Source organism: Bombina bombina, chromosome 4, assembly GCF_027579735.1.
Source record: "Bombina bombina isolate aBomBom1 chromosome 4, aBomBom1.pri, whole genome shotgun sequence".
Lineage (NCBI taxonomy): Eukaryota > Metazoa > Chordata > Amphibia > Anura > Bombinatoridae > Bombina > Bombina bombina.
In genome coordinates, this window is record NC_069502.1 from 1,192,811,892 (window position 1) to 1,192,832,846 (window position 20,955).

The 20,955-nt window shown below is 38.7% G+C and overlaps 1 protein-coding gene across 3 annotated transcripts in view; it reads left to right on the top strand.

Annotated features, from left to right (window-relative positions):
- MOCS1 (molybdenum cofactor synthesis 1) overlaps window positions 1-20,955 on the top strand; it is a 255,798-nt gene that overhangs the window by 110,724 nt on the left and 124,119 nt on the right. For all 3 annotated transcript variants that reach the window (XM_053712667.1, XM_053712668.1, XM_053712669.1), the window contains exons 5-6: window positions 15,578-15,639; window positions 17,293-17,404. In XM_053712667.1, the coding sequence (XP_053568642.1) occupies window positions 15,578-15,639; window positions 17,293-17,404 (174 nt within the window). The remainder of the gene's footprint in view (window positions 1-15,577; window positions 15,640-17,292; window positions 17,405-20,955) is intronic.

The window sequence follows — 20,955 nt, forward strand, 5'->3', positions numbered from 1 at the left end:
ACTTTGCAGCATTTGCATAACCATTTGTCATGAATAAAATATTTGTGAGATGTTTAAGTTCTGCTTTTTTAAATTTATGTAAAAGTAGTATTTATTTTAAGCAATTTTAAAGATAATTTTGGGAGCTGTATAAATATTAACGTGGTGGCCTATGTATTGTTTGTAAATATATTGTGTTTATGTGCGCAAATGTCCTAGATGGCGAGGGTACGATATAGAAGTTAATAATGGTTTGATCCTGGCTTGATATTTTATCATATCCTATCAACTTTAGTTACACTTATTCTCAAATCCACTAGATGGCACTATGATCCCACATTTAGCTGCAAGTTTATTTTTCAGTGCACCACGAAACTTAGTAAGTTTAAATAATCGGGAGTTTTTATATCTGGAATAGATAGCTGAAATGACATGAAATGTTGCAAAAGAAGAAAATGCTAAATTATGTTAGAACTTTTTGTTCTATCATTGTTGCTGCCATATAACTAGTTGTTTAACACTGTAAAGGGGTTAAACACAGTTGTAAAATCAGATCCAGAGCAGCAATGCGCTAATGGGAGCTAGCTGGTGATTGGGGGCTACACACATATGCTTCTCACCATTGGTTCACCTGATGTGTTCAGCTAGCTCACAGTAGCTCATTGCTGCTCTAGTGCTGACTAACAGAGCAATATAATAAAGTAATCTAGCACATTAGATCATTGTGTCAGGTGAGTATATAGTCTACTAGAACAGATATATTTGAATTGCATGAGCTGGAGATCTGCCCTGAGTTAATTTGGTGATTTCTGCACAGACAAGGAAAGGTTTTTACTCTATCATTCCAGCAGGGTTGTTACTGCAAAGGTCCAGTCAACCCTGACTATTATCAACAACCTCACTAATGACCTTAAACATGTCCCAACACACTGGTATCATGATATGCTTCAGATGATTAACCCAGGGAGATCCCCAAAGCATGTAGGGACTGTGGTAACTCTATGGAAGCCCTAGCCCAGATGTCCTTATATATTGGATAAAATCCTACATGAGCACTTAGTGCTGGGATCTTTACAGTATGCTGTTATTTAAAGGGACAGTCTAGTATAAATTAAACTTTCATTATTCAGATAGGACTTTTAATTTTAATCAACTTTCAAATGTACTTTTATCATCAAATTTGCTTTTTTCTCTTGGTATTCTTAGTTTAAACTAAACAAAGGTAGGCTCATATGCTAATTTCTAAGACTTTGAGGGCTGCCTCTTATCACATGCTTTTTAAATCTCTTTTCAACACAAAGAGACAGAAAGTGCACGTGGGCTATATAGATAACACTGTGTTCAGGCACAGGGGGTTATTTAAGATCTAGCACAAAACAATGCTAAATTTAAGACAATAGATAATAAACAGTCAGTCATGTGATCAGGGGGCTGGAAGAAGGTTCCTAGATACAAGGTAATCGCATAGGTAAAAAGTATATTAAAGGGACAGTATACTATACAATTGTTTTTCCCTTAATGTGTTTCCAATTACTTTTTGTACCAGCTGCAGAGTATAAAATGTATGAGATTTGCTTTTTAAGGCTTATTTGTGTATATGAATTAGCTGATTTTGTGTTTTGAAGCCACAACCTAATAAAATGGGTTGAGCTTGTAGCTATAATCAGATCTCATTACTGTATCACATTATGTACATTTACCTGCTTCTTTATCTTATATCTGTCCATAAACCAATCACCAATACTTGGAGAGAACAATGGAAAACTAACATTTTAGTACCTTATCTCTTCTATAACCCACTGGGAGTGTAATTTATTCTGCTGACTGTGTTAACACAGCTTGGCCTCGAGGCCAAAAACTTTAAGGATAGGTGTGGATACCACAGGCTAAATAAACTAATTCAAATGCCAATATAAGGGCAATGGAAATACTTATGAACAATTTAATACACTCCAGCAGGTAAAGTAGATCATTGGGATCAAAATAAAGGGGAGAACATTTTTGAGCAAACTGTCCCTTTAATATAACTGTGTTGTTTATGCAAAACTAGGGAATAGATAATAAAGGGATTATCTATCTTTTAAAACAATAACAATTCTATGGTAGACTGTCCTTTAATGGACTGTAACCTTTACTCATACAGATGGTCCAGTTCTACACCAGAATATACTATAAAGATAAGGTTGATATCCATTTATATCTGTTAGAATGGTATATTGGTTTAAAGGGACATTATACACTAGATTTTTCTTTGCATAAATGTTTTGTAGGTGATCCATTTATATAGCCTATACAGCTTTTTTTTTTTTTCCTAACCAAGCCCCAAAGTTTTAGGAGAATACTGATGTATTCCTTCTCCAGCTTGCTCCTGTTTGTGTAAAGAGTCTTTTCATAAGAAGGGGGGGGTCCTGCTTTTTTTTTGCTATTGAAACACTTTCTTCAGTGGGTGTTCCAGCTAACCTTTTCAACAAAGCTAGACTGGGAGCTTCTAAGTAAGTTTTAAAACTGTTTTATACTGTATTTTTAGATCAGCATCTGTGCATATTATTCTTTAAAGTAGTGTTTATTACATACAGTTAAATGAAAATTGGAGTATACTGCCCCTTTAAGCTTGGTATAGACATTTAATGTGTTTCCAATTACTTGTTATACCAGCTGCAGACATTAAAAAGTATGGGAAATTGTTCCTTTATGTATATTTTGCTATATGAAATGGTTGTTTCTGTTAAGTTAAACTACAGCCCAATACAATGGGTTGATCTTTTAGGGAGAGAAAACCTAATTTACTTTCCTGTCTAATTATTTACACAAAACCCTGCTTATCTTACAGTTTACTCAACGGCTAGTACTTACAAAAAATAATGGACAATTAACATTTCATTTACCTCTCTGTCACAGCCCTAACAGCCCTCTGTTCTGTCAGAAGAGCGAATTCATCAGACTAGCGAACGGAAGTGACGTTTGTCAGCTGATAAAAAATATGCACCGCGTATGCGCTGTTCTTAGTCGTAGCATTCCAATGCCACTACATCACAGCCCATCAGAACAGTAAACGGAGCGGCTGCGCGCACTAACAACATTTCTGTATTAAAAGTGCTGCAAGTGGGAAAGTAATAGAAATCGGCTGTAGTCTCCATCTGTATCTCTGCTTGGATGTGGTACTGAGGGTCAATAGGTGGAGCTGTTACCTGAATTTATATCTGGAATGATGGAGACTTGGAAGTGGCAAAACAGCAGGGAGAAACCTTGTTTCGTATAGTTCAAATGTTTGTATGTTGAAATTCTGGATCAGTGTCTCTCATTTCTGACAGACACAGAGATCTTAATGCTGGAAAGGATTGGGGGGAACACATAGATTTTAAACTTACGTTTTTCTCTTTAGGGAGTCTGGTTGCATTTAAATTAATAGCAACATGGTACAGTAACATAAGTAGAGACGAGGGTGTGGGAGAACAGTAGAAAAGAGCAGTTTGTTTCCTTCTTAATATAAGTAGAGTCCACGCTTCATTCCTTACTGTTGGGAAATACTGAACCTGGCCACCAGGATAAGGCAAAGACACCCCAGCCAAAGGCTTAAATACCTCTCCCTTTTCCCCTATCCCCCAGTCATTCTTTGCCTTTCGTCACAGGAGGATGTCAGAGAAGTGTCTGAAGATTTTGCAGTTGTTCCTTAGGAGGGGTATATATGCCTTTCGATATGGAACTGGAGTTTTAAGTAGTTTTGTCAGCCTCTCAGTGAGAGCATTGACCAAAGTTAGGGTCTGGAGATGCAGGGAGAGTCTTCCTGTGAACCCATCCAGACTGCCTGCTAACAGTTCCTTAAGCAACCAGTGTTGACGAGTTTCACTGTCTGTTTTTTCTTTACTCAAGTCCATGTCAGGAGCGATGCTACAAGACTGTCACACTTGAGAGGCTGTGTTTCTGTTCCACAGCATGGATTCTGGTAAGATCGTTTAATTTTTTACATATGTTGAAAACGCTAGAAGACAGGGTCACAGTGTGGTTCCTTTTATCTTAATAGAATCTTGGGTTAATATCTCCTGAGGGAGGTTATTGAACAGTGGGGATTAATGAAATGTGATACTTTGATTTTATGTTGCCTTATGTGGAGATTTATTGGGCTCATAGACTGTTGTTAAGCGGTAACGGAACACCAGGTTATTACTTTCACTTTTAACGCTGTGCAGCTTGTAGCTTGGCGCGCTTTTTCTCATAGCAGGGGCAGCCATGTCTTGCGCATCACGTGACCGTATGTGGTCACACTTTGTTTTTGGGAGTATAAAGGTGCCGTTTTGTGAGAAATAAAAAGATAATTTATTCTGTGTCCTACTGTTATTAGTGCAAGCTCTTGAGGATTGTGATATGCTTCAGGGTACTCCCTCTATCCCTAATAGTAATACCTGTTTATATTGTGAGGAAGCCTTGGTATGCCCGCCCTTTCAACTTTGTTCCATATGCATCAACAAGGTTATTATGTCTAAGAAGGTTAACCCCTTTAGTACTACTGAGCCGTCCACCTCTGAGGACTCGCCATCCTGTGAGGTGCATACCCATCAGTCATCTTCCTCATCACACACAGCTTCCCGTAGCACGCCTGATCCTCCGACTGGAGGGAGCCTTTTACCATCAGACTTTAGCGCGCAGTTAAAAACGGCGGTGTCTGAGGCTATTAGTGCTTTACCTCACCCTGCCAAGCGCAAGCAAACGGTTAAACATAGCTCTCTGGTCCAGGGGTCATCCAGTGATTTATTAGATTTGTCTGTTTGTCAAGTATGCAAGGATGGGTCACACTCTGAGTCTTCAGAGGGTGAACTTTCTGGATCGGAGTCTGCTACCTCTAGGTCTCCGGCTGCGGAGGAGCCAGCCTTTAGATTTAAGATTGAACACTTACGTTCTCTTCTAAAGGAGGTTCTGTCGACATTAGAGGTTCCAGAGGCCACGTTGCCTGATTATCTTTGATCCCTAAATTAGACAGAGTGTACGAGGACAGGGTAGCACTGCTAACTTTTCCTGTACCTATAAAAATGGCAAACATTATTAATAATGAGTGGGATAGAAATGGATCTTCCTTTTCTCCTTCGTCTGCCTTTAAAAAATGATATCCAGTCCCGGACTCTCCGCTGGAGTTGTGGGGTTCCGTCCCTAAGGTAGATGGCGTTATCTCCGCGCTAGCCAAACGTACTACTATCCCTCTTGAGGATAGCTCGTCATTCAGAGAGCCGATGAATAAGAAGATGGAAACTTTTTCTCAGAAAAATGTTTCAGCATACGGGATACTTGTTTCAACCGGCAGCGGTTGCTGGAGCTGCGGCCTACTGGTGGTCCCTTCAACGTTATCCAAGAAAGAATTAAAACCTTGAGAATTGCTAATTATTTTCTCTGTGATGCAAACATGCAGATTATTCGCCTGTATGCTAAGATTTCTGGTTTCTCAGTACAGACTCGTCGGGCGCTCTGGCTGAAGTCCTGGTCTGCGGACATGACTTCTAAGTCTAAACTACTTTTCCTTCCCTTTAAGGGAAATATTTTATTTGGTCCAGGCCTGGACTCCATTATCTCCACGGTTACAGGGGGCAAGGGTGCCTTCCTACCGCAGGATAAAAAGAACAAGTCTAAGGCACAAGGATCTAATTTTCGTTCTGAAAAGTCCCAACATCAGCAGTCCTCCTCTAAACCTGAGAAACCAAGAGCACTTGGAAGCCGTCTCAATCCTGGAATAAATCCAAGCAGAACAAAAAGCCTGCCGGGACCAAGTTGGCATGAAGGGGTGGCCCCCGATCCGGCGCCGGATTGTATAGGGGGCAGACTGTCGCTGTTTACAGATGCTTGGTTCAGGGACGTGCAGGATCCATGGGTCCTGGAGGTCATAGCTCAGGGATACAAGATAGGTTTCAAATCTCATCCACCCACGGGCAGATTCCTCCTCTCAAGCCTGTCTTCAAGACCAGAAAAGAGGGAAGCCTTTCTGGGGTGCGTGCAGAATCTGTCCTCCTTAGGGGTCATTGTCCAAGTTCCTATCGCAGAAAGAGGTTTGGGATACTATTCAAACCTATTTGTGGTCCCAAAGAAGGAGGGAACTTTCCGCCCAATTCTGGACCTAAAGTGCTTGAACAAGTTTCTAAATGTCTACTCGTTCAAGATGGAGACAATAGGGTCCATCCTTCCTCTAGTTCAGGAAGGACAGTTCATGACCACTATAGATCTGAAGGATGTCTACCTTCACGTTCCAATCCACAGGGACCACTTAAAGTTCCTAAGGTTTACGTTCCTGGATAAGCACTTCCAGTTCATTGCACTTCCGTTTGGTCTAGCTAGTGCTCCAAAAATCTTTACAAAGGTTCTTGGGGCTTTCCTGGCCGTCACCAGAACCCAAGGTATAGCAGTAGCTCCCTACTTGGATGACATTCTGGTTCAAGCACAATCCTTTCATCTAGCAGAGGACTATTCGGTATCTCTTCTCTCTCTTCTTCGATCTCATGGATGGAAGATAAACTTAGAAAAGAGTTCTCTTATTCCAAGCACAAGGGTAGAATTCCTGGATACTATAATAGACTCAATATCAATGAGGATATTTCTAACAGACCAGAGACGTTGCAAGCTAGCTTTGGCATGTTTTTCCTTCCGGACCTCCTTAAGGCCATCTGTGGCTCAGTGATTGGAGGAAATTGGTCTCATGGTGTCCAGCATGGACATAATTCCCTTTGCCAGGTTCCGTCTCAAACCGTTACAGCTGTGCAAGCTGAGGCAGTAGAACGGCGATCATTCAGATCTGTCTCAACAGATTTCTCTGGACAGCCGGTCGAGAGAATCGCTCTCTTGGTGACTTTGTCCAGATCATCTGTCCCAAGGGACATCCTTTCTAAGACCATCCTGGGAGATTGTGACTGCGGATGCGAGTCTATCAGGATGGGGAGCTGTTTGGGGTACCAAGAAGGCTCAGGGCTTTTGGTCTCAGGAGTAACGATCCCTCCCGATCAACATTCTGGAACTTCGAGCAATCTACAATGCTCTGAAGGCTTGGCCTCTTCAGGGTTCGTCCCGTTTATCAGATTCAAATCGGCCTTGTCCGTTTTACTGCACAAGAGGCTCTCGGAGCTTCCAGATGTTCAGTCTTTTGTTAAGGCTCTGATTAGTATCAGACCTGTGCTCAGATCTATGGCTTCTCCTTGGAGCCTAAATCTGGGTCTTAAGGTTTTGCAAATGGCTCCGTTTTTGCCTATGGGACCTATTTATTATGGTGCGAGCGGACATGATCCAATATTGCGGATTATGTCCGCTGCACATCAATAAATGCTGACAGCATACGCTGTCTGCATTTATCATTGCACCAGCAGTTCTTGTGAACTGCTGGTTCAATGCCGCCCCTGCAGATTTGCGGCCAATTGACCGCTGGCAGGGGGTGTCAATCAACCCGATCGTATACGATTGGGTTGATTTCTGTCCGCCGCCTCAGACCAGGCAGACAGGTTATGGAGCAGTGGTCTTTAGACTACGGATCGTGATAAATATGCCCCTATGCATGTAATTGATGTTAAGTTGTTATCCTGGAAGGTTATTTTTCTACTGGCTGTTGCTTCTGCGCGTAGAGTTTCAGAGATTGCCGCTTTGCAATGTGAGCCTCCTTATCTGGTGTTCCACTCTGATAAGACTGTCCTACATACTAAGTAAGGGTTTCTCCCTAAAGTTGTGTCAGACCGGAACTTCAATCAAGAGATTGTAGTTTCTTCCTTGTGTCCTAATCCTCCTTCTTCAAAGGAACGTTTGCTTCATAATGTGGACGTGGTTCGTGCCTTGAAGTTTTCTTTTCAGGCTACTAAGGATTTTAGACAAACTTCTTCCTTGTTTAAGGTAATCTGGAAAAAGGAAAAGATACAGAGGGCGACTCCTAGTGCAGATGAGTTAGTAGTATATAGCCCACTAACTGTTCCCAACAGGTGGATACTCACAAAGTATGAAGCACACTGAAGTGCAATTGTAGCATGCTGGGTATATTATAGTGGCCCAGCGCACATAATAGCCAGGATAGTTTGCTGTTCCAAATTCTTATAGTGATCAAATGGAGTGGAGACTTCAGTTTTCAAAAAAGAGTTTTATATTAAAAATGTAAAAACTATTTCACAAACAAATAGATAAAATCTATCAGTAAAACACGCTACGCGTTTCTCAGCGCTAACAACGCTGTTTCCTCAGGCAGGTTAGCGCTGAGAAACGCGTAGCGTGTTTTACTGATAGATTTTATCTATTTGTTTGTGAAATTGTTTTTACATTTGTTATTTTGAATATTGGCTATACTAGGAGGCGCCCTTTCTTTTCTTATCATTTCTTCCTTGTTTGTTGCCTATTCTGGTAAGCGGAAGGGTCAGAGGGTCTCTTCGACTTCCTTATCCTTTTGGTTGAGGAGTGTTATCCGCTTAGCTTATGTTACAGCGGGACATAAACCTCCTCAGTGAATTACGGCTCATTCTACAAGAGCAGTGGCTTCCTCTTCGGCCTTTAAGAACGAGGCCTCTATGGATCAGATTTGTAAGGGGGCTACCTGGTCCTCCTTACATACTTTTTCTAAATTTTACAAGTTTGATGTTTTTGCTTCAGCTGAAGCAGCTTTCAGGAGAAAGGTTTTGCAGGCTGTGGTGCCCTCAGATTAGGGTCCGCCTCTCTTTTTGTCCCTCCCGTTATTATTCAGTGTCCTTTAGTGCTTGGGTATAAGTTTCCCAACAGTAAGGAATGAAGCCGTGGACTCTCCTTATATTAAGAAGGAAAACATAAATTATGCTTACCAGATAATTGCATATCCTCCTATATAAGGAGAGTCCACGGCCCCGTCTGTGTTCTCCTATGGGTGGCCCACTAAATTATATTTTCTTCTGGCACCTTTTATACCCCGATATTTCTCCTACTGTTCCCTCAGCAGAATGACTGGGGGATAGGGCAAGTGGGAGAGGCCTTTGGCTGGGGTGTCTTTGCCTCCTCCTGGTGGCCAGGTTCAGTATTTCCTAACAGTAAGGAGTTAAGACGTGGACTCTCCTTATACAGTTGGAAATTAAATTATCTGGTAAGCGTAATTTGTTTTTTCTTTTCACTCAGTCTATTTTTTGGTTTGTTAGAAGAAAACTAAGTCTCCGTCATTCCAGATATAAATTCAGGTAGCAGCTCCACCTATTGACCCTCAGTACAACATCCGAGCAGATATATAGAGGGAAAATACAGCTGATTCCTATTACTTTCCCACTTGCAGCACTTTCAATACAGAAATGTTGTTAGTGCGCGCAGACGTCCTGTTAACCGTTCTGATGAGCTGTGACGTAGTGGCATTGGAATGCTATGACTAAGAGCAGCGCATGCACGGTGCATATTTTTTATCAGACAGCTGGCGGAACGTCACTACCTTCGCAAGTCTGATGAATTCGCTCTTCTGACAAAACACCTCCACTGGGAGAAACATGTTATCTATACCTTCTTCTTTACATGTTTTTGTTTAGTTTTTGTAATCAGAACTTAAAAGGACAGTTAACCCAAAAATGTTCTTCCATTTAAATTGTTCCCTATGCTCCATTTTACCTGTTGGAGTGTATTAAATTGTTAACAAGTAGCTCAATTACTCCTATTTTGGCATTTGAAATAACTGATTTAGCCTGTAGTAGTATCCCCACCTACAATGAAAGTTTCTATACTGGAGTCTAGGTTATTGACAAGTCTATGTAAACACAGCCAGCAGAAGACATTACACTCCCAGTGGGGTGCAGGATAGTTAAGTAATAAAATGTTAATTTTCCAGTGTTTTCTCTAAGTATTGGGCTTTGGTTTACAAACAGACACAAGAAAGGAAGCAACCGTGTGTACACAACGTGATAGGATAATGAAATATGATATTAACTGAAGTGCAACCTATTTTAATAGGCTGTGGTTTAAAAGCACAAAACCAGCTAATTCAAATAAACAAATAAAACTGAAAATGCAATTTCTCATACATTTTATACTCTGCAGCTGGTATAGCAAGTCATTGAAAATACAATATGGAAAAAACTATTTTACAGTGTACTGTCCCTTTAAGTTTAGAAATGTTCAGTATAGATAGGGATACAATAAACAAAATCGTCTATTTTATATGAGAAAATAATGGTGAACAAACTATTTGCAAACAATGTAATACAATCCAGTAGTTACAACTGATAGAGCACTTTAAGGAAGTTGGGGGTCTTATTTCCTTTTTGTGTCAGTTTGATGTAGCCGTAGACAATGTCGGTATCCATTCACTTGCATGTGTCATACAATTCTGGTGTCCTAGGATTGGCTTTGCAGGAAAATGGGAGCATAGATACTGCACTTCTTACGTCATACTCTGAGCATTATGGGTAACATCATTATGGTTTCATTTATGGCAAGTCAAACACTCTGCTGAGGGTCCATTCTCCATTTCACTCTGCTTCCTGCTACTGAAGAATGTACTTAAAGGGACAGATTTAGTTAGAACAAACCATTTTAAACAACTTTCCAGTTTACTTCTATTATCAAATTTGCTTCATTATCTTGTTATCTTTTGCTGAAGGAACAGCACTTCACTACTAGCAGCTAGCTGAACACATCTAGTTAGCCAATCACAAGAGACAACTGTGTGCCGGCACCAATCAGCAGCTAGCTCCTACTAGTCTAGGGCAGTGATTTTTAACCTTTTTTTTGCCGTTGCACACTTTTTTACATTAAAAAATCCTGTGGCACACCACCATCCCTAAATTTAAAAAAAATCACACATTGTAGCCTAATACAGCATATATATATACACATACACACAAACACACACATACTGTATGTATTGTGCTGTTATGCCATGCCTCCTATAAACTACCCCTGCACTGGGAGTAAAAAAGCAAAGTTTAAAAAATATGTCACACTGTTGTCAGTCTGCCGTGGCACACCTGAGGATCTCTCACGGCACACTAGTGTGCCACGGCACACTGGTTGAAAAACACTGGTCTACGGCATGTGCATATTCATGTTCAACAAAGGATACTAAGAGAACAAAGCACATTTGAAACTAGAAGTGAATTTAAAAGTGTCGTAAAATTTTATGCACCATCTGAATCCTGCAAGTTTATTTTGACTTTTGTATCCCTTTAAGCTGCCGAGTTCTTTTGATTTGGAAAAAGGGTGACTGTGGGCAAAATTTATCAAAGTGAGACTAAGAAAATTCTCACATTTGTCCAAAAAAACAACTCACAAATGATAACACCATATTTATGAAAGCTTATGCGCCAATAAAGTTGCAACTTTTCGTATGTGCGAACAAATTGACTCATGACCAGTCGCAAGTCTTTAATATATGTGAATAAGTTGTCTGGAAATGCCTAATTCTTGTATTAATCTCCATTGGCATTTTAAAATGCCCGTATATATTCACAGTTCTCATATATTTAAGAAAAGTGGCGCATGTAATATGCATTGCTTTTAATCTCGCCCATTTGTAGGTTGTGAGGTAGTGAAAAAGAGAGAGCGATATTGTTGTTTGTCTGGAGGGAAAATGGAAATATTTTCTTTTCTTGCCGTAATGGCTGCATTTAGGGTTAGAAATCGCCCACAACAAGGCGCAGAACCTGAAGAATAAAAATTAACAACACAAAGTTATTTACAGAGTTATAAAAAGTAAAGTTGAACAAAAGCAAAACAGTAAAAGGGCGCTTACGTTCCTGAGATGGGTCAGAGGTGGTGTGAAGAGAAGCCGGTTGCTCTATTGAGCCGGAAGTAATGCCAACGGGATCCGTGACATGAATGGAATAGATCCTCCTTCCTTGTGCGGTTGTGAGAGTGAGCGCTGCCCGTGATGTCAGGATGTGTCTTTGCCAATCACATCCAAGAGATGTTGTTGCAGCTTATAAAAAGTCAAATAATTTAAAGTGCAATTGAAATAATGTACTAAAAAGAACAAAGATAAGCTACAATAAATGGGCAGCCTTCCGCCAAAAAAGGCTACAAATAAAAATAACTTTAATATATAAGAAATAACATTCCTACAAACAATCACATGATTAATTTATTCTGTTAGGATAAAAACAATAAAACCATTTACCGCTGGCTAAAGTTAGGATTGATAAATAAAGTGAAAACAATATTTTCACAAGAAAACTAGATCAGCCATTCACTTGACATCGCAAACAAAATTTGCCCCAAAAATGTGTCTAGAATTTTAATAAATACTGGCGACATTTTTGACTTCTCACATTGCGAACTATTGCGGAAATAATAGCGACTTTTTAGGCAGATTTTTCCGGGCGTGATAAATTTTGCCCTGTGTTTAACTTTGACTATATCTTTAGAAGCTGAAGGTTCTGGTAAAACTGCTACCCCTTTAAATAGGGTAGAGGTAGTTCATAATAAAATATCAGTTTTTATTTAACAGTATAGAAGTTCATGGTTTAAATGCAATTGTACTTAGACTTCCAGATGAGTAAATGATGTTGTGAAGTGGTAAAATGAAGTTGGCTAATCTTAAAGGGACAGTCTACACCATCATTTGTATTGTTTAAAAAGATAGATAATCCATTTATTACCCATTCCCTAGTTTTTCATAACCAACACTGTTATATTAATACTAGTCGATAAGCCTGTCCAGAGGGCAGTCTAATTATTTTTTAAACTACAGATGTAGAAACAACGTATTTTGTAACTCTTCGTTTATATAAAAATTTAAGCTACAGGTGTAGCAATACTATAATTTTAATGAACTATCTTAATATATCAAAAATATTTTCTATATAATAAACTTCAGATATAGACACATTCTAATTGGACAAACTACTGTCCTATACAGTCACTATATGCATTGTGACTGTTTAAATAATGTTTAGACTGAGCCACCTCCCAAAAATAAACCTAAAATTTCTTAACCTATATTTCCGCCTTCCCCAAAAAATTGCAATTAAAACTAAAATTAATAACCACTTAACCGTCAATCACCCACATCGCTATACACCTAATTACCCTATTAACCCCTAAACCGCAAAAACCCCACATCGCAATAAACCTAATTATCCTATTAACCCCTAAACCCCCACATTGCAATAAACCTATTTACCATATTAACCCCTAAACCGCAAAACCCCTATATCGCAATAAACCTATTTACTCTATTAACTCTTTAAACCGCCACAACCCACAACGCAAATAACTATTTAAATAGCGAAGTACAGTACACTAATCTAACACCCCCTAACCTAACAACTCCTAACCTAACACCCCATTAAATAAACCCAAATTACCTAAACTGATACATTCTAAAGTTACAAAAAATAAGTTTACAAAAAAATAAAAAAAAAGGCTAACATTACAGAAAATAAAAAAATCAAATTACCAAATTTAACACAATTAAACCTAATCCCTATGAAAATAAAAAAGACCCCCCCCAAAAAAAAATTAAAACATCCCCTACTCTAAGAATAAACTACCAGTAGCCCTTAAAAGGGCTTTTTGCAGGGCATTGCCCCAAGATAATCAGCTCTTTTACAAAAAATATACAAAGTCCCACTTAACATTAAACCCCCCAAAATAAAAGAGCCTAAACTACCCATTGCCCTGAAAAGGGCATTTGTTTGGGCATTGCCCTTAAAATGGCATTTAGCTCTTTTACTGCCCATCCCTAATCTAAATAAAACAACCCCCCCCCCCAAAAAAAAAACATTAAAAATTCCTAAGTCTAACCCCCAGGTTGGTACTCACGGAGAACAAAGCAAAATTTGGGATAAAAGTAAATTGGAAAATTGTTTAAAATTATATTCTCTATCTGAATCATGAAAGTTTATTTTGGACTAGACTGTCCCTTTAAAGGGATAGTAAACCCACATTTTTTTCTTTCATGATTCAGATAGAGCATGCGATTTTAAGCAACTTTCTAATTTACGCTTATTATACATTTTTCTTCGTTCTTTTGCTATCTTTATTTGAAAAGCACGGATGTAAGCTTATGAGTCCGGCCCTCTTTTGGTTCAGTACCTGGGTTGCACTTGCCTATTGGTGGCTAAATGTAGCCACCAATCAGAAGCGCTAACCCGGGTGCTGAAACCAAAAAGAAAAATGTATAATAGGAGTAAATTAGAAAGTTGCTTAAAATTGCTGCTGTATCTGAATCATGAAAGAAAAAAATATGGGCTTACTATCCCTTTAATATTTTCCTGTTCTGGGATTCAGGCCTTTGGCTTAAACTCTGGATTGGTGACTGGGTATAAATGTATCTTTATGGCATTAAGTCTTGTTTTGTTGTAATCTAGTAAGTGCTGTTCCACAGAATGATATAAGTCTAGGGGTTGCACTTATTAGGATGTATAGTTGATACTTGGAGTATTCTGTAAGCAAAAGCGACAGCAGCTAATGCATTTCAAGGATGTATAAGACCATTATTTATATATGAGCAGGGACAGACTAAACAAGACCACTGGCTCATACAAAATCTATCATTTTAGCTTTTTACAGTCTAAGCTGCTATTTAGATCCAAACGTTTATCATTGGATATGTCATACTTACATTTTATTGTTTTAACGTGTAGAAGGCAGATATTGACCCTAGGTCAACGTTACCACATTATGTAGTAAATTAATGCTGAAAACCGTGACTTTCGTTATTTTTGTGTGTTGGAATTTGGGAATGTTCTGCAGTGAAATCCTCCAACAATAACTCCGTAAGAGATAGTTATCTGAAAACTGAGGTTTCATCCCTGACGTTGTATAGTGTTTTACTAAATTCCTTGACTTTGCAGACATAACTTCTGGGTTGTTGCAAAAACCAGATATTAAACCTAAATACCAAGCTGCATAGTATTCTTCAGATGAGAGTTTGAGTTCTTTTCAAACTATTAACTCTTAAACAAAGTAACTGCTAGTTTGGAAAATAACTGATTTTACTGTTTTAATTTTGTTAAAAAGCAGTGGCCTAAGCTCAGGAACCGGACCATGTCTGGAGCACTGTATATGGCAGCAGTTATACAAGAATGTTATCCATTTGCAAGAACACTATATGGCAGCACTATTTCCTGCCATGTAGTGATCCAGATCCCTACCTAGGTATCTCTTCAACAAACAATATCATGGGAACGAAGCAAATTTGATAATAGAAGTAATAAAATTTATAAAATTGTGATTTTGCCTGAATCATAAAAGAAAATGTTTGTGTTTTATATCCCTTTAACCCCTTCACTATCGGGACTTGCAGACAACCCAAGGTATTGTCTAGGCTCATTTTGGTTTAATTTATGCCACCATGTCACTGCCAAATGCGATCATTTCCATCCTTCAAAACACAGTTTAGCTAGTCTCTGCTCATTCGCGTGCAGCTTGTACAATTGATACCCACCAGGGACCTCTCTATAAGCTGACAAGGTGCAATTTTGATCACCCCTCCTGTGTGCCCTATGCTGAAAATGATAAAGTAAGATCATTGGGATTTTCAACCTAACTGGAATTCTCTTAATTTACAGCATTATATTTGCATTTTTTCTATGCTGCAGTACAGTTTTATATAGTATTCGGATTTAAACTTGCAGACTACATCTAGTTATTGTAAAGGTGATGGTATTTTATGGTATCAATGATGTCATATTATTTTGTCTCTCTTTAGGTTTTCATAAGGTCATGGAAGGTATCAGCAAAGCAATTGAGATGGGATATAATCCTGTGAAAGTGAGTAGGACAGAGGTTCACAGATCTATTGATAGAATGGCTTATACATTACTTATACACTATATACTTTTTTAATCAATTGTAATAATGGCACCCTGTGTAGTTTTTATAAAGCTAAAAGCAAACTATAGTCTTTTAATTTCATAAGTCAATAAGTCAAAGCTCTTATGGGTTTAGAGCTAAATGACAAACAAACACATTAACCCAATATATTGTACAGCTTGTTATGGGATGAAAAGACTCCCACCATTTATATCTAAATTGGATATAAATATTATATTTTTTAACTGCAAAATAAATCAGCCCAGGAATGATAATTTATAGATTGTGTTTGAGTTCCTTAAATTTGTATGGTTAGTGGTGTTTTGTCATTTTAATTTGAACAGATAGCACCTGCTATGGCTAATTGGCTGACGTTCCTATTTAAAGTGATAGAAAAGTCAAAATGAATCTTGCATTATTTAGATAGAGCATGTCATTTTAGGTCGCATTTAAATTCACTTCTATTTTCAAATGTGCTGCGCGCAGTTCTCTTAGGATCCCTTGTTGAAAAAGAATACGCACATATCCTACGCAAGTGAGAGCTAGCTACTGATTGGTGCCTGCACACATTTGTCTCTTGTGATTGGCTGACTAAATGTGTTCAGCTAGCTGCCAGTAGTGCAATGATGTTTCTTCAGCAAATAAGTACAAGAGAATGAAGCACATTTGTAAATAGAAGTAAATTGGGAAGTTGTATGTTCTATCCAAATCATGAAAGAACATTTTGGGATTTCCTGTCCCTTTAAATGCTGCACTTTCATGTCAGCAGAAATACATTGAAAGAAGTATCCCTTTAAACAAGAGCACACTAGAAGGAAGCTGTTGATACTGTCTTAACTTCAGAAAATAACTTGCTAACCTTCTATAGCTTGTGTGCTCATAATCCTTCACTTGCTGTTGTGCTTCAGCATTTAATTCTTTTGTTTCCTAATTATTTAACTCTGTTGCTCAACCCTACTCGCTAAGATATTCTATTAACTTTATTTTATATTCTCTGGGCATAGATTTGTCACTGAATGTTTTAGTATTGTGATCAATCAGTCCATGAATAAGGCTTGTTAGCTCAATGCATACGACTGGCACCTTCTAACCTTTTAAGTCAATGGTTATTTATTTATTGGTTTTTGTTTTTGTTATTGTAAATATGTTTTTTTATTCCTTTTAACCTTTTAACGCCGTTATGCCGTTCTATTCCGTCATATTTACACTGGGCTTTAAAGCCGTTATGACGGAATAGAACGTCATATCAAACGGCTGTCCTGAAGCCTTCTGCGCTTCAAGGACTTGATCGCGGTCTGGAGGGCGTTCCTAGGGTTGTAGGGACGCCCCCCAGATGCGATCCAATAATTGAAATCTCGCGATCGTATGCACGATCGCGTAGTTTCAATTTGTCTACATCGGAACAGGTGTTCCGATGTAGACACTTTAACCCTGTCACGAAAGGGTTAAGTGGTTGTGTCATGTTGTGGTCACCAGGTGTATTATGAAAGCTTTGTATGTCTGCGTTGGACCTGGTTTCTTGTCTCCAAATGGCTAAATGGAGAACCTATTTTTTCTCATGTCTTTTATAGAAATGTCTGATAACTCGAATCTTTTTTTCTTGTGTCCCAGGTAAACTGTGTGGTTATGAGGGGTTTGAATGAGGATGAGCTCCTTGACTTTGTCAGTCTCACAGAGAAGAAGCCCTTAGAGGTCCGATTTATTGAGTACATGCCCTTTGATGGTGAGCATCTAACAAAAACCCAACCATGGCTTTCAGCTACCTCGATATGTTGCTATAAAATATAAATCACTTATACTATTTACACTTCAAAGGGGTATAAGTAAATGTGTTTAAATATGTATAATATACTGTATATCCGCAGTTAATCACTACAAGAAATATCTGCTTACAAAATGTTTTAAAAACATTTTCAGGGCTTTTTCTGCTCAGAAAACGGGCCAAGTTTGCACTACTTGAGGAGTGTGCATTTTGGCCTAGATTTAGAGTTGGGCGGTAGCCGTGAAAACCAGCGTTAGAGGCTCCTAACGCTGGTTTTGGGCTACCGCCGGTATTTGGAGTCAGTCAGGAAAGGGTCTAACGCTCACTTTCCAGCCGCGACTTTTGCATACCGCAGATCCCCTTACGTCAATTGCGTATCCTATCTTTTCAATGGGATCTTTCTAACGCCGGTATTTAGAGTCGTGGCTGAAGTGAGCATTAGAAATCTAACGACAAAACTCCAGCCGCAGAAAAAAGTCAGTAGTTAAGAGCTTTCTGGGCTAACGCCGGTTTATAAAGCTCTTAACTACTGTGCTCTAAAGTACACTAACACCCATAAACTACCTATGTACCCCTAAACCGAGGTCCCCCCACATCGCCGCCACTATATTTTAATTTTTTTTAACCCCTAATCTTCCGCTCCGTACACTGCCGCAAACTACGTTATCCCTATGTACCCCTAATCTGCTGCCCCTAACACTGCCGACCCCTATATTATATTTATTAACCCCTAATCTGCCGCCCCCGCTATCGCTGACCCCTGCATATTATTATTAACCCCTAATCTGCCGCTCCGTACACCACTGCCACCTACATTATAGCTATGTACCCCTAATCTGCTGCCCCTAACACCGCCGACCCCTATATTATATTTATTAACCCCTAATCTGCCCCCCTCAACGTCGCCTCCACCTGCCTACACTTATTAACCCCTAATCTGCCGAGCGGACCGCACCGCTACTATAATAAAGTTATTAACCCCTAATCCGCCTCACTCCCGCCTCAATAACCCTATAATAAATAGTATTAACCCCTAATCTGCCCTCCCTAACATCGCCGACACCTAACTTCAATTATTAACCCCTAATGTGCCAACTGGAGCTCACCGCTATTCTAATAAATGGATTAACCCCTAAAGCTAAGTCTAACCCTAACACTAACACCCCCCTAAGTTAAATATAATTTAAATCTAACGAAATAAATTAACTCTTATTAAATAAATTATTCCTATTTAAAGCTAAATACTTACCTGTAAAATAAACCCTAATATAGCTACAATATAAATTATAATTATATTATAGCTTTTTTAGGATTTATATTTATTTTACAGGCAACTTTGTAATTATTTTAACCAGGTACAATAGCTATTAAATAGTTAAGAACTATTTAATAGCTAAAATAGTTAAAATAATTACAAAATTACCTGTAAAATAAATCCTAACCTAAGTTACAATTAAACCTAACACTACACTATCAATAAATTAATTAAATAAAATACCTACAATTATATACAATTAAACCTAACACTACACTATCAATAAATTAATTAAATACAATATCTACAGATAAATACAATGAAATAAACTAACTAAAGTACAAAAAATAAAAAATAACTAAGTTACAAAAAATAAAAAAATATTTACAAACATTAGAAAAATATTACAACAATTTTAAACTAATTACCCCTACTCTAAGCCCCCTAATAAAATAACAAAGACCCCCCAAAATAAAAAAATGCCCTACCCTATTCTAAATTAAAAAAAGTTCAAAGCTCTTTTACCTTACCAGCCCTGAAAAGGGCCCTTTGCGGGGCATGCCCCAAAGAATTCAGCTCTTTTGCCTGTAAAAAAAAAAACATACAATACCCCCCCCCAACATTACAACCCACCACCCACATACCCCTAATCTAACCCAAACCCCCCTTAAATAAACCTAACACTAAGCCCCTGAAGATCTTCCTACCTTGTGTTCACCTCACCGGGTTCACCGATCGGTCCAGAAGAGGGTCCGAAGTCTTGATCCAAGCCCAAGCGGGGGGCTGAAGAGTGACGTCCATCCTCGGGCTGAAGTCTGGATCCAAGCGGCAAATGAAGAAGTCCATCTTCGGGAAGAAATCTTCATCCTATCCGGGCAGAAAAGGACATCCGGACCGGCAAACATCTTCATCCAAGCCGCATCTTCTATGTTGTTCCATCGGATGACGAGCGGCTGATCGGAACAGCCAATAGAATGCGAGCTCAATCTGATTGGCTGATTGGATCAGCCAATCGGATTGAACTTGAATCTGATTGGCTGATTCCATCAGCCAATCAGAATTTTCCTACCTTAATTCCGATTGGCTGATAGAATCCTATCAGCCAATCGGAATTCGAGGGACGCCATCTTGGATGACGTCCCTTAAAGGAACCTTCATTCTTCAGTTGGACGTCGAACGAAGAGGATGGATCCGCGCCGGAGGTCTTCAAGATCAGCCGCTCGTCATCCGATGGAACAACATAGAAGATGCGGCTTGGATGAAGATGTTTGCCGGTCCGGATGTCCTCTTCTGCCCGGATAGGATGAAGATTTCTTCCCGAAGATGGACTTCTTCATTTGCCGCTTGGATCCAGACTTCAGCCCAAGGATGGACGTCACTCTTCAGCCCCCCGCTTGGGCTTGGATCAAGACTTCGGACCCTCTTCTGGACCGATCGGTGAACCCGGTGAGGTGAAGACAAGGTAGGAAGATCTTCAGGGGCTTAGTGTTAGGTTTATTTAAGGGGGGTTTGGGTTAGATTAGGGGTATGTGGGTGGTGGGTTGTAATGTTGGGGGGGGGGGGGTATTGTATGTTTTTTTTTTACAGGCAAAAGAGCTGAATGCTTTGGGGCATGCCCCGCAAAGGGCCCTTTTAAGGGCTGGTAAGGTAAAAGTGCTTTGAACTTTTGTAATTTAGAATAGGGTAGGGCATTTTGTTATTTTGGGGGTCTTTGTTATTTTATTAGGGGGCTTAGAGTAGGTGTAATTAGTTTAAAATTGTAGTAATATTTTTCTAATGTTTGTAAATATTTTTTTATTTTTTGTAACTTAGTTCTTTTTTATTTTTTGTACTTTAGTTAGTTTATTTAATTGTATTTATTTGTAGGAATTGTATTTAATTTATTTATTGATAGTGTAGTGTTAGGTTTAATTGTAGATAATTGTAGGTATTGTATTTAATTAATGTATTGATAGTGTAGTGTTAGGTTTAATTGTAACTTAGGTTAGGATTTATTTTACAGGTAATTTTGTAATTATTTTAACAAGGTAACTATTAAATAGTTATTAACTATTTAATAGCTATTGTACCTGGTTAAAATAATTACAAAGTTGCCTGTTAAATAAATATTAATCCTAAAATAGCTATAATATAATTATAATTTATATTGTAGCTATATTAGGGTTTATTTTACAGGTAAGTATTTAGCTTTAAATAGGAATAATGTATTTAATAAGAGTTAATTTATTTCGTTAGATTCAAATTATATTTAATTTAG